Source organism: Primulina huaijiensis, chromosome 9 (assembly GCF_012295235.1).
Source record: "Primulina huaijiensis isolate GDHJ02 chromosome 9, ASM1229523v2, whole genome shotgun sequence".
Classification (NCBI taxonomy): Eukaryota; Viridiplantae; Streptophyta; class Magnoliopsida; order Lamiales; family Gesneriaceae; genus Primulina; species Primulina huaijiensis.
Window position 1 is genome coordinate 20352411 of NC_133314.1, and position 14492 is coordinate 20366902.

General features: G+C 34.6%; 3 protein-coding genes across 3 annotated transcripts; 1 reads left to right on the forward strand and 2 right to left on the reverse strand.

Moving 5' to 3' along the window:
- Nucleotide 1: 1 nt before the first annotated feature.
- On the reverse strand, nt 2-2589 carry LOC140983953 (uncharacterized; the record flags this gene model as incomplete). The annotated part of the gene is made up of 1 exon (XM_073451106.1): nt 2-2589. A coding segment is annotated over exon 1 (2565 nt), but the record flags the coding sequence as incomplete, so codon positions are not given.
- Nucleotides 2590-5127: 2538 nt separating this feature from the next.
- Nucleotides 5128-6411, forward strand: LOC140984048 (chalcone synthase-like). Its single transcript, XM_073451210.1, has one exon. It carries the CDS (start codon nt 5143-5145, stop codon nt 6196-6198), a length of 1056 nt encoding a protein of 351 aa, XP_073307311.1. The 5' UTR covers nt 5128-5142; the 3' UTR covers nt 6199-6411.
- A 3042-nt stretch (nt 6412-9453) lies between these two features.
- LOC140984343 (uncharacterized) lies at nt 9454-12794 on the reverse strand. The gene is made up of 2 exons (XM_073451684.1): nt 10094-12794; nt 9454-9811 (listed from the first exon to the last, which is right to left on the reverse strand). Exons 1-2 carry the CDS (start codon nt 12744-12746, stop codon nt 9471-9473), a joined length of 2994 nt encoding a protein of 997 aa, XP_073307785.1. The 5' UTR covers nt 12747-12794; the 3' UTR covers nt 9454-9470.
- Nucleotides 12795-14492: the final 1698 nt, after the last annotated feature.

The following is a 14492-nucleotide window of genomic DNA, read 5'->3' on the forward strand; positions in this document are numbered from 1 at the left end:
TATCATCATCCAAAAGAATGTTACTTGGCTTCAAATCGCCATGAACAATTGGTGAATTAGTGCCCTTATGTAGGTACTCAAGTGCATGAGCAATATCAATGGCGATTTTGATCCTTTGCAACATCGTAAGTCTTCGAAATTCTGAGTCATGTTCTTCTTCTTGCCCTCTATTGCGGTACAACAAATCTTCCAAACTCCCATTAGGCATGAATTCATAAACCAAAGCTTTAAATTCATTTCTTTGGAAGTCGATACTTTCACAAACACTGAATAATTTCAAGAGGTTCCTGTGTCTTATTCCTTTTAGTGCAATGCACTCTGCTACGAAGCTCTTAGAGGCACCTTTGACAAAAAGATTAAGCACTTTGACCGCCACCATTGTCTTTCCATCCTCAAGAATCCCTTTGTAAACGGATCCAAATCTTCCAGAACCAATCAAGCTACCTTCCGAGAATCCATTAGTGGCTTTTAACAGATCTCCATAGGATAACCTCATGAATTGAGCGCCATCAAATGACCTCGTGGAAAGCTGTTTTTTCATCAAATGTTTTTGGCTATAAATGATTACACATAGTGTAATGCATAATCCTCCGACAACAAGTATTGGAATCAGGATTTTAAGTAACGCTTTCTTAGAGGACTTTGAAGAAGAGCAAGGGGGGAGCTTCAAATCAAGAATTCCTCCACATAATCTCGCATTCCCTTCGATCGAGAATTTTGTTTTATTTCTAAATAATCCTTCTATTGGCACTTCACCTTCGAGGTTATTGAATGACAAGTTCAAATTTTCAAGATTTAGATGACTGAGAAAAATAGGGATTTTACCAGACAAATTATTTCTTGAAAGATCCAATTCTTGTAATCCCTTCAGAGCACTCAGTGACAAAGGTATCTCTCCTTGAAGATAATTACCACCTAGATAAAGCATTTCCAAGCTAGTGCAACCACTTAGAGAGCTTGGAACAAGACCTGATAATCTATTATTCGACAAGTCTAAGATTGAAATGTGTGTTAAAGCGCCAACTTCGGTTGGAATTGAACCCGTGAAGACGTTGTATGATAAACGCAAGGAAATAGAAATGGAGGGAAGACTCATAATTTGTGGAGGAATGGAACCATCAAGAGTATTATTTCCAATATCTAAGAGTAACAAGTTGGTGCAATTATCAAGACTATGAGGTATTCTTCCAGACAATCTGTTTTCATCCAAATACAAGTAATTTAACAAAGTCAAGTTTCCCAAGGAATGTGGCATCTCATCTATCAGTCGGTTTCCACTCAAGTCAAGATTTTGCAGATTTGAAAGTTTTCCAATGCTAAATGGAATATGACCCTCAAGATTGTTGCCATCAAGGAAAAGCGTAGTGAGACCGACGAGGTTCCCAATACCAAAAGGAATTTTACCATGTATCTGAGTGTCAGAAATTTCTATAATCTTTATTTGACTAGAAAGATTATACATCGAGTCTGGCAATGAACCCCTTAATATGTTATGACCAAGTGAAAGATACACCAGATTTGTGCAATTTGAGAATGATGAAATAAAACTTATATCATCTTGAATAAGATTTTTTGAAGCGAAAAAGTGCTCAAGATTTGAAAGCCTTCCAAGTTCTTTTGGCATTGGCCCCGTAAAACTATTGGAGGCAACCGATATTATGTCAAGGGAGGTTGCATTTGAGAATGAGACCGGAAGTTCTCTAGTAAATTGATTGCCTGCCAAATAAATGCCTTGTAACTTAGGAAGTGTGAGGCCCATGTTATTAGGTATGGCCCCTTGAAGTTTGTTATCAGAGACTTGAAAACGAAGGAGAGTTGATATATTGAAGAGACCAGGAGGGATTTCACCTGTTAAACTATTGTTGAATAACCTAAGAAATTTTAGGTGCTGAAGTTGTGCGAATGACTCCGGAATTTCTCCTCTCAAGTTACATGCGTGCAAAGAAAGTTGTATGAGAGATGTTATATTGCCTAGGGATGGAGGGATAGACCCAGATATATTGTTTTTTCCTAAACCAAGATCTCTGAGTTTGCGAAGAGAATCGAGCTCAACAGGGATAAGTCCCGATAACCTATTGTCAATCATGTTAAGATACAAAAGATTTGGACATTGCGATATATTTATCGGTATTTCCCCAACAAAAGAATTATTGCTAAATTCTACAATCTCTAGACGCCTTAAAAGACCCATCTCCTGGGGAATTTGGCCATGAAAGCTATTATTTTGGAGAATAATGGCTCTGAGAAAAGAGAGATTACCTATATGAGGTGAAAGGCTTCCCTCCAAGCCTTGAGACCTTAGCACAATCGCCACAACTCTATCAGGGTGCTTGGCGCCACATCTAATGCCATTCCAGGTGCAGTAATGCTGTGTTTGATTCCAGGAGTTCAGAGCCCCAAGCGGATCAAGTATGGCGGCTTTAAACGCCAGCAATGCGAGCACATCGGTTTCATTGCTTGAGCATGCCGATGGAATCATTGAAGCACAACAAAACCACCCAAAAATAATGCAAACAACTTCACTTGTATACTTTGCCATAGTTTTACACCACCCAATATCAACCATGCACAGGGCTTTGTGATGCACTTGATATATATGTTAGCCATGTATATATAGCCATATCTTGTGCCTAAGCCCCACTAAATCCAAGAAAAGAAAGACTTCGTTTTTATTTAATTAGAAAAACAAATTTATTTTTAGTATAATCTTTTCTATTTATATTAAAGAAATTTAATCGAAAATGTTGTAGAATTTTTTGATACAGTTTATAGTTTTGCGGTTCATTGTACATGATCAAATCTCGGGTTTAGCCCCTTATTCATTTAGGTATCATATCCCGAACACCTGCACATATTAGCTTTTACATAAATATCTTAATTTTTTCCATTCACTTTTTTTTCGATTCAAGGCTGAACCAAAAATCATATATAAAATTCATTCGTGGAGTTGTGCTTATAAAACTATAATTTTTTTTTTAATAAAACACAAACTTTATATAATTTACCCTTTGGTATACTATATTTTGATTTTTAATTACAAAAAAAAAAAGGAAAAGAAAGTGAGACGTGTATATATGTTTGTCAATCAATTATATTATGCATGCATTATAGCACGTTAATTGGTTTAGTCGATATTCCCAAAATATTCTAATTAATTGAGCATTTTGGTAATTGGCAAATTAAATCATTTATGTAAAAAATACTGAAACTTCATATCTCTCACATTTTATAGGAAAAATTGCAATATTAGTTTTATATATTTGTATATCTACGATTTTACTCATTTATGATATATCCTAATAAATTTTACTCTTGATCTGATATCTTTGTTATTTTTGTAATTTTAGTTATTTTTTTGGCATGACATTGATCTGACACCTATGTGGGGCCTACGTGATTCCAACACAGCTGACACATCAACGCTTCCGATGAAAAATGACTAAAATTATCAAAAATTAAAAGATACACGACCAGAATCATAAAGCTAACAAATATATAAGACCAAAATTACCGTTTCCCGAATAAATTTTTTTTCCTCTAAATAATTTGATTAGTATAATTTTATATGACGATGATATACGATAAAATATTTTTAAGAATTACAAATCCAACGTTTTAACAATGTATGGAAAATTGAAGTTGCTAGACCACAAGACTTTGGCTAAATTTGTCTTCTTCTCCTTTTGCAGTATTGCATAATCCGATGACTCTTCTCCGCTCAATAATTTTTCCAGTCATTTTTTAATTCAACACATATTAAAAAGATGTACCTAAAATTCATTTTTAATATTTTTTTTCAAAAGGTTTACCTAATATAACAAGCACAGAAAAAATAGCGGATATGAATTCTATCGTCCTAAAAAAATTTGGAGTTTTTCTTATAAACTATAAAATCTTATTATAATTTTCAATTTCCTTTATTATTTGTGTTCGACCACATTTTTAAAGTTGAACATATGTATTTTTAACAATTTTAATATATTAATTGTACCACAGTAATCAAAATTTTATTTCCGATCCTTCCTAGTAATAGCACTAAATAGACATTTTTCTCTGAATAATCGGATTAATAATTTCATATCATTTACTATATTCAATAATACATTTATTAAACTAATCTGAACTTTCATGAAATTGGAGTCGGTAATCCAGCCATTCATTTTTTGTTCTGGTTTGAGTAGACTTTGAGTCCTAAGTCTTCCTTCGCGGTGGTCTTTTGCTCTAATAATACTTCAAAATTATTGTAGGGATTTCATCAATAATAGCTTCAATTAATACGTAAAAAAGAATATTAATTGAAGACTTCGCGAATTTGGTATATTTTTAAAATTTATATAAATAAAGTATCCTTAAATATTCAATTCCTTTAAACTAAATAATTAATTTCCATATCAATTAATTGGGTTTAAGATATTTTAAAAAGAAATAGCGAAAATTATGCAATTACAATTCTTTTTTTAGCTTTCCAGCCCCAATCTTTATCCATTTTCATCATGACTTTAAAGTCCCTTAAAATGTTCACAATTGGTGCCGTCACCATTGCTTCCAAAAGAAGACTTTTGACTCCTACCCGGTGGTCACCAGTCTTCTATCCATCTTAGAAATGAAAATCCTTGAGATATTGTCTTAATATCAGTACCACAACTTCGATTACCTTAATGATAGGTTACCCTTGAAGTCTCTGTCTGTCAAGGATGCTTCGATTTATTGTAGGGACTGCATTAATTAATGCTTCATAGAAGAAATATATATATATTAAAAATAAATTGAATAAGTATTTAACAACATCAAATGCACGATCTGAAGCACTAGAGAAGGAGAACGAGTTGTTGAGGTCTCGTATGTCCCCTTTGTAATAGGAAGCATGTTTTTTTTTTTTTTTTTNTATATATTGAAAGTTATAGTTATATTTTTATTTAAAATTTAAAAAAATAAATGTCAACTAATTAATATTTTATTAGTATAAGCAATTGCGTAAACTAGAATACATTTACTCACGTGGGTAGTTATCGTCTATCATGCAATGTACTGAGCCAATAAATATGTTGAAAAATATTATAATTTTCTTACTCGATAACAGTCCGTGTAAGTAATAAGTAGAAACAAAAAGGAATTATGCTTTTGAATGTAAAAATTTTTTAGATGTTTATGTTTTGGTCGGAGATCCATGTTTCGATCTTCACGATTTTGCTGTCTTATGTAGGCGAGAAGTCGATGATAAGGAAGCGTTACATGTATTTGACAGAAGAAATCTTGAAAGAGAGCCCTAACATCTGCGCATACATGGCGCCATCACTCGACGCTAGGCAAGATATTGTGGTGGTGGAGGTGCCCAAACTTGGAAAAGAAGCTGCCCAGAAGGCGATCAAAGAGTGGGGGCAGCCAAAGTCTAAGATCACTCACGTGATATTTTGTACCACCAGCGGAGTCGACATGCCCGGAGCCGATTACCAGCTCACGAAGCTACTCGGCCTTCGCTCCTCCGTTAAACGCTTCATGATGTATCAACAGGGCTGTTTCGCTGGCGGCACGGTGCTTCGAATGGCTAAGGACCTGGCGGAGAATAATGCCGGTGCACGAGTTCTGGTCGTGTGCTCGGAGATCACGGCGGTGACCTTCAGAGGGCCGAGCGAGACTCATTTGGATAGTTTGGTGGGACAGGCATTGTTTGGTGACGGTGCTGCTGCGGTGATTGTGGGATCCGACCCGGTTGTCGGGGTAGAGCGGCCGTTGTTCCAACTTGTGTCCGCCGCACAGACCATATTACCCGATAGTCATGGTGCGATTGATGGGCATTTGCGTGAAGTGGGATTGACATTCCATCTTTTGAAAGATGTTCCATCTCTGATTTCTGAAAATATCGAGAAAAGCTTGAGAGAAGCATTCGATCCCTTAGGTATTTCGGATTGGAACTCGATTTTTTGGATCGCGCATCCGGGAGGGCCAGCGATCCTCGATCAGGTCGAGACGAAGTTAGCCCTGAAGCCCGAAAAGCTACGGTCCACAAGGAACGTGTTAAGTGAGTACGGGAACATGTCTAGTGCATGTGTGTTGTTTATATTGGATGAGATGAGGAAGGCCTCGACGAAGGAAGGGCTGAGCTCGACAGGCGAGGGGTTCGACTGGGGGGTGCTATTCGGATTCGGACCTGGTCTCACAGTCGAAACGGTGGTTTTGCATAGTGTTCCAATCAATTGATGCATGGAGGGCCATTTTGTTCTATTTACCTTCAATATTTATGCCTTTAATTTATGGGGTGTGATTCATTATATGTGCATTTTAAGTTGCTTGTAACTTCATATATTCAAATATCGCGTATGAAATCGTTGTACGATTAAAATATTGAGGGAAGTTTGTGCGTGTTATGTACATCAAATTATAAGTTCAATATTTAATGATCAAACTTTCTTATATTATTGGGCAAAAGGGTGAAATATGATAGATAAATTACATCGGTTGGACTGAGATATTGGGAATTATGTATATAAACTTGAAAAATCATCATTTTTGATTTATTTTTTGAGATTGAGTTAGGTTAATCAAATCTCAGAGAAAATGTGCTACAACGAGACAATACATTGTGCATGAATGAAAGTTATGCCCAATTTTGAAGTCAAATTTTAATGACAACCCTCTGTGCTATGTAAATCAAGCCTTTTCGATTATATCTCAAGTTGAATGACATAGGTTCTATCTAAGTCTGAAATGCCATCAACAACGTTTTTCTCTATCAAAGGCAAATCAAATAATAATAATAATAATAATAAAGATGTCTTGACATGTGAATATTGTCAATAGAATGGTCACACAAGGAAATTTTGCTTTAAGCTTGTTGGATATCCCCTGGCCATAGGCAGTTAAAGCTAATAATGGTAAGAAGAGCAGCGCTCGGCAGCGCGTGCACAGGGGCGCCTGCACACGCCCCTTCGTCCTGTTTCGTGTCCTTTCGGATTTTTCTGGTATTTTTTAATTTCTTTGGCAATTTTTGATGATTGTGATCAGTTACAATGGCCAAAGAACACCTTTGTGAATGAAACCTCGTGTCTTTTCAATTGATAAACATTAAATGTTTGATTATTGAAAATCAAACACACATAACATCATTTTGCATATTCTTCTTCTTCCTTTCTTCAACAAGAGAGAGTTCCTCCATTTCCTTGTGATAGAACTTGAATATTTGAGTGCTCATTATTCAAATGTTGTAGTTGTATCTTGGGAGAAGATTGCCACAAACTCTAGCACATTGTGAGGGCAAATTCTTCTTAAGGAAAAAGTGTTCAACACTTGCCTCTACAAAACTATTTTCATTGTTTTCTTCTTGTTTTTCTCTCACATTTTAATACCCCAAACAACAATTAGCTTATCTAAATCTTCTTGTTGTTTTGCACTTGTTCATGTCAATATGCGAGATCATTTCCACACCCCCACACATAATGGTGAGAAGTGGATGATTTTTCTAAAAAGACCGTAGGTCTATATCATGCACTTTAAATTTGATGTATTGGAGCTTATAAAAAAAAATTCCAACTTGTCCAAACTGCTCAAGCAAGTGCTTGTGTGTTCATGGGTTATTCTTGCACTCAAAATGGGCATAGGTAATGAATCTTGACCCTCGAAATTTTTTTGTCTCAAGAGATTTTGTATTCCATGAAAGTATCTTTCCCTTTGACACACTCATTCATTCTTTGCCAATATTTCCTTAAAATGGTGTTTCTCACCCTTACTCAACTCAATCAGATATTATTTGGGATTTTTCCCCTACACATTTCAATCCTATTATTAATCCAGCCCAACCTGATATCCCTCATGTTCCACCTGTTTCTCATCCCCCAAAAAAATCTTTGTGTATTCCACGCCACTTGTTTGAACCAAGAATTATTCTTGTCCTTCATTGTCTCACATAATCAGCCACCAACTCTAGCGTATACTTGCATTGATTGAAATAAATATTTGCCTTGAACCGAGCCAATTCAATACCGAGGAAATAACGCAATGGTCCAAGGTATTTAATATGAATTTGGGAACGCAAGAGAACCTTTAAATCATATATAGCTTTCTCATTGCTCCTCGTGACTATAATATCATCCACGTATACCAATAACAACGTGATATAATCATTTTAGAATGTCTCGTGACCAAAGGTTACAAACAATAAGAAGGGATAGATTATCATGACACTTTTTTTCTCTACGGCTAAGTTTGTCACTGTAAGATGTTTGTGGAGTATTGTAGCTGCAAAAAAGTGGCCTCTTTACCAAATGGTGTGACCAATACTTTCCTCCGAGGTGATTTGGATGAAGAGATGTATATGAAAATGCCATAGCAATGAATGATCTCTTATCTCTGCAAAATTCCATTGCATTTTAAGATGGTTTCAGAGACATGTTCTGATCATGGTCTAGACCCACCATTATGTGTTCGACTGTCCTATAAGCCACCTGATATGTCTTGTAAACTTTACGCTACAATTGTTTATTCTTGGACGTGGGGAGGTGTATTAGGTATCTCATATCGGTTTGATTAAATCATTGAGTTATATGTATGGACTTGAGCAATCCTCTCCAGATTGAGCTAGTTTTTGAGATTGAGTTAGATTAAAATCTCAATCTCAACAAAATCTTTCACATTAAGGCTCCTCCACTGCTGCCCTGAGCCTTGTGAAGAGGAGATAAATCAAAGTGATCGAACGATCTTTTAGATGGGAGGTTCATTTTATCCTAGGGGAATGAACTCCAGAGGACTCGAACTTTCTTGTTGTTGTATTGTAATGAAAGAGGGATAAATAAAAAGTAAAATTACATCTGTCTTTCAAGATTTTATTTTTTTAAATGTCACCCTAAGATGAAATCACTCCTTAAAAACCACAAAAAAAGAAGAGAAATGCACATAAATAAATTAAAAAAATTTACCTTGAAATTTTAAAATACTATTCAAATATATAAAAACAAAAAAAAAATACAAAAATCTAATGCACGCAAAAAAAATTATAGATATACGATACACAACACATACTCTCTTGCACTAGTTCTTATCATATACGAAATATAGAAACATGATTATAAGATAATTTTATTTTGTTATATTATAAAATTATTTTCTAATAAAGTACCTCGTAAATAATTTTAGAAAATATGAATCCAATAGTAGATAATTATGAATGTATAATGATTAAAAACATTTTAACTTTAAGCCTCTTGCTGAATCGTAACTAACAATGAAAGTAATTGTTAATCCCACTTAATTAGTCATATCCATCTCACACAATAGATGTCGCTATAAAAGGAACTCTCCGTCATTAATTGTTTGAAGAGCAAATATGATGCCAAATGTTTTAAGAATTAAACTCACATACAACCAAAATCAAGCATTCCCAACATGGATGATACGTACATTTCGAAAACAAATTATGCACATACTTCGGACGATGCAAACTCTATTTGTTGGTCCGATTCATGGACATAAACTTTATCTCAATCTTCAATCATGTATTTGTCTCTTATCTTGCATAAATGAAAAACAACATCAGTCATGTGCATTCTCTCTGTCGGTGTTTTTCTTGAACATGCCACTCCAATGCTTAGTACAGAAGCCACACAGTACTCCTCCATCTTACTGCTCATGTCTTCTAGAATGCGGGGATCAATGATTTCCGTAACACGATTCGGCAAGGCACCATTGACGAAATTGTGGAGATTTAAGTTCTCGTCGAATGCTTGACATGTTGGTCTTTTACCCGTGAACATCTCCAAGAGAAGAATCCCAAAACTATATACATCTCCTTTAACTGAGACCGAGTTACTTGTGCCATATTCTGAGCATTGGTTCAAAGGCATGCATAAAAAAATAAAAGGTATATTTTGCTCACAATAAGTTAATTATAGCATACTATTGAGAAAAAAAATTACATTTTTTGTCTCGTAATTTGTACTTTTTTAATTTTGATAATTGTTATAACCTTGTCAAATACAAGAATGTGAATGTTTTTTCAGAATTTATCAGTGAAATCATGAACTGGGTATTAATGATGTTAATATATACATAGTGAATGTGTTAGATTAGATATGAGTTTATTTGGAGATAATAGAATACATACCTGGAGGAACATAGCCTATTGTACCTTTGATCCCAATTGTACTGTTGCTCTCATGTGCTTCAAGGATGTTTGAAACTACCTTAGACAATCCAAAATCACCCACATGTGCAGTCATATCATCATCCAAAAGAATGTTACTTGGCTTCAAATCGCCATGAATAATTGGTGAATTAGTGTCCATATGTAGGTACTCAAGTGCATGAGCAATATCAATGGCGATTTTGATCTTTTGCAACATCGTAAGGCTCCGAAATTCTGAGTCATGTTCTTCTTCTTGCCCTCTATTGCGGTACAACAAATCTTCCAAACTCCCATTAGACATGAATTCATAAACCAAAGCTTTAAATTCATTTCTTTGGAAGTCTATACTTTCGCAAACACTGAATAATTTCAAGAGGTTCCTGTGTCTTATTCCTTTTAGTGCAATGCACTCTGCTACGAAGCTCTTAGAAGCACCTTTGACAAAAAGATTAAGCACTTTGACCGCCACCATTGTCTTTCCATCCTCAAGAATCCCTTTGTAGACAGATCCAAATCTTCCAGAGCCAATCAAGCTACCTTCCGAGAATCCATTAGTGGCTTTTAACAGATCTCCATAGGATAACCTCATGAATTGAGCGCCATCAAATGACCCCGTGGAAAGCTGTTTTCTCATCAAATGTTTTTGGATATAAATGACTACACAAAGTGTAATGCATAATCCTCCGACAACTAGTATTGGAATCAGGATTTTAAGTAACGCTTTCTTAGAGAACTTTGAAGAAGAGCAAGGAGGGAGCTTCAAATCAAGAATTCCTCCACATAATCTCGCATTCCCTTCGATCGAGAATTTTGTTTTGTTTCTAAATAATCCTTCTATTGGCACCTCACCTTCGAGGCTATTGAATGACAAGTTCAATTTTTCAAGATTTAGATGACTGAGAAAAATAGGGATTTTACCAGAAAAATTATTTCTTGAAAGATCCAATTCTTGTAATCCCTTCAGAGCACTTAGTGATGGAGGTATCTCTCCTTGAAGATAATTACCACCTAGATAAAGCATTCCCAAGCTAGTGCAGTCACTTAGAGAGCTTGGAACAAGACCTGATAATCTATTATTCGACAAGTCTAAGATTGAAATGTGTGTTAAAGCGCCAACTTCGAATGGAATTGAACCTGTGAAGACGTTGTCTGATAAACGCATGTAAATAGAAATGGTGGGAAGTCTCATAATTTGTGGAGGAATGGAACCATCAAGAGTATTATTTCCAATATCTAAGAGTAACAAGTTGGTGCAATTACCAAGACTCTGAGGTATTCTTCCAGACAATCTGTTTTCTCCCAAGTCCAAGTAATTTAACGAAGTTAAGTTGCCGAAGGAATGTGGCATCTCATCTATCAGTCGGTTTCCACTCAAGTTAAGATTTTGCAGATTTGAAAGTTTTCCAATGCTAAATGGAATATGACCCTCAAGATTGTTGTCGTCAAGGAAAAGCTTAGTGAGACCGACGAGGTTCCCAATACCAAAAGGAATTTTACCATGTATCTGAGTGTGAGTAATTCCTATGGCCTTTATTTGACTAGAAAGATTATACATCGAGTCTGGCAATGAACCCCTCAATATGTTAGAACCAACTACAATATCCATCAGATTTGTGCAATTTGAGAATGATGAAATAAAACTTATATCATCTCGAATAAGATTTTCTGCAGCGAAAAAGTGCTCAAGATTTGAAAGCCTTCCAAGTTCTTTTGGCATTGGCCCCGTAAAACTATTGAAGGCAACCGATATTGTGTCAAGGGAGGTTGCATTTGAGAGTGAGACCGGAAGTTCTCTAGTAAATTGATTGTCTGCCAAATAAATACCTTGTAACTTAGGAAGTGTGAGGCCTATGTTATTAGGTATGGCCCCTTGAAGTTTATTGGAAGAGACGGCAAAAATAAGGAGAGTAGATATATTGAAGAGACCAGGAGGGATTTCACCTGTTAAACTATTTTCGAATAGTGCAAGAAATTTTAGTTGCTGAAGTTGCACGAGTGACTCCGGAATTTCTCCTCTCATGTTACATGCGGCCAAATAAAGCAGTGTGAGAGATGTTATATTGCCCAAGGATGGAGGGATAGACCCAGAAATATTGTTTTTTCCTAAACCAAGACGTTTGAGCTTGCGAAGAGAATCGAGCTCAACAGGGATATGTCCCGATAACCTATTGTCAACCATGTTAAGATCCAAAAGATTTGGACATTGCGATATATTTCTCGGTATTTCCCCAACAAAAGAATTATTGCTAAATTTTACAATCTCTAGACGCCTTAAAAGACCCATCTCTTGGGGAATTTGGCCATGAAAGCTATTATTTTGGAGATCAATGGTTCTAAGAAAAGAGAGATTACCAATATGAGGTGAAAGGCTTCCCTCCAAGCCTTGAGACCTTAGCATAATCCCCACAACTCTATCAGGGTGCTTGGCGCCACATCTAATGCCATTCCAGGTGCAGTAATGCTGTGTTTGATTCCAGGAGTTCAGAGCCCCAAGCCGATCAACGATGGCGGCTTTAAATGCCAGCAATGCGAGTACATCGGTTTCATTACTTGAGCATGCAGATGGAATCATTGAAGCACAACAAAACCACCCAAAAATAATGCAAACAACTTCACTTGTATACTTTGCCATAGTTTTACACCACTCAATATCAACCACAGGACTTTGTGATGCACTTGATATATATACTATATTTTGATTTTTAATTGCAAAAAAAGGAAAAGAGAGTGAGACATGTATATATGTTTGTCAATCAATTATATTATTGATGCATTACAGCATGTTGATCGGTTTAGTCGATATTCCTAAAATATTCTAATTAATTGAACATTTTGGTAATTGGCAAATTAAACCATTTATGCAAAAAAAAATACTGAAACTTCATCTCTCAAATTTTTTAGGGAAAATTGTGATATTAGTTCTATATATTTGTATCTCTACGATTTTACTCATTTTTGACCTATGTTATCAAATTTCAGTCTTGATATGATATATTTGTTATTTTTGCAATTTTAGTCATTTTACGACGTGACGTTGATCTGACATTTATGCGGCGCCTACGTGGTTCCGACACGGCTGCCACATCAACGCTTCCGGTGAAAAAATGACTAAAATTATTAAAAATTAAAAGATACATGATGACCAGAATCACAAAAGCTAACAAACACCAAGATTATTATTTTCTCTATTTTATACGAATAATTTTTTTGCCTCTAAATAATTTGATTAGTATAATTTCATATGACCACGGAATTGGAGTCGGTCGTCCACACATTCATTTTTTCTTACGGTTAGAGTAGACTTTGAGTCCTAAGTCTTCCTTCGCGGGGTCTTTTGCTTTAATAATACTTCAAAATTATTGTAGAATTTCATCTATAACAGTTTCAATTCGTACGTAAAAAAGAATATTAATTTACGACTTCACGAATTTCGTATATTTTTAAAAGATATATATATATATAAAGTAGCCTTAAATATTCAATTTCGTTAAACTAAATAATTAATTTCCATATCAATTAATTGGGTTTTGTTGAAAAATTATTTAAAAATGTGTTAAATATTTGTGTTGAAAATGTGAATGTTGAAAATTAGGTGTTGAATATTGAAAATTAGTGTGTGATGATGTAGGTAATGATGTATTTTATTTTTGGATTATTTGTAAAAAATTTTCTATAAATAGATCTCTCATTTGTGAAGAAAATCACAATTGAGTTTTGAGAGAAAAATATTATAAAGTGTGTAGTGTGATAATTTTAAGAGTTTGAGATTTTTACTTTTTACTGTAAATTTTTACTTTTTCACAACACGTTATCAGCACGAAGCTCTAAAAATCCTCCATATTTTTCCAAGCTCCGAACAGAAGAAAAAGGTAACAAAAGTAATAATATTTATTTTACTGTTATTTATTTATTGTTTATATATTTAATATATAATATAATGTTNATAATATTTATATTACTGTTATTTATTTATTGTTTATATATTTAATATATAATATAATGTTATTATTGTAATAATAAAAATAATTTTTTCAAAAACTTGTTATAAATCTTGGGAGGATGTTAAGACGACATCCCACACTCCCGGTAAGGGATACGACAAGTATAAAAGCCTATAAGGTTTTTAAACAAAATAACTTATGACACCTAATTATAATAATGTGATATGATATACATAATTATTTAAATATGACTAATATTATATACACCATATTATTACCATAAAATTATACAAATACATACATTTATTTTTTAAACACCAACGGTAATAAACGGTAACAAAACGGCTAGTTTTTGCTCTATAAATACAATCTCACAAATACATTCAATCACTCCAACTTTCTCTTCTTCTCTAAAAATTATTCTTCATCAAATTTTC

What these genes read in the sequence shown, in the direction of transcription:
- LOC140984048 (XM_073451210.1), top strand. Translation starts at nt 5,143, where the DNA reads ATGTTTATGTTTTGGTCGGAGATCCATGTTTCGATCTTCACGATTTTG.
- LOC140984343 (XM_073451684.1), bottom strand. Translation starts at nt 12,746, where the DNA reads ATGGCAAAGTATACAAGTGAAGTTGTTTGCATTATTTTTGGGTGGTTT. An exon ending in AATAGGCTATGTTCCTCCAG is followed by an intron (nt 9,812 to 10,093) that starts GTATGTATTCTA and finishes ACCAATGCTCAG; the next exon opens with AATATGGCACAAGTAACTCG.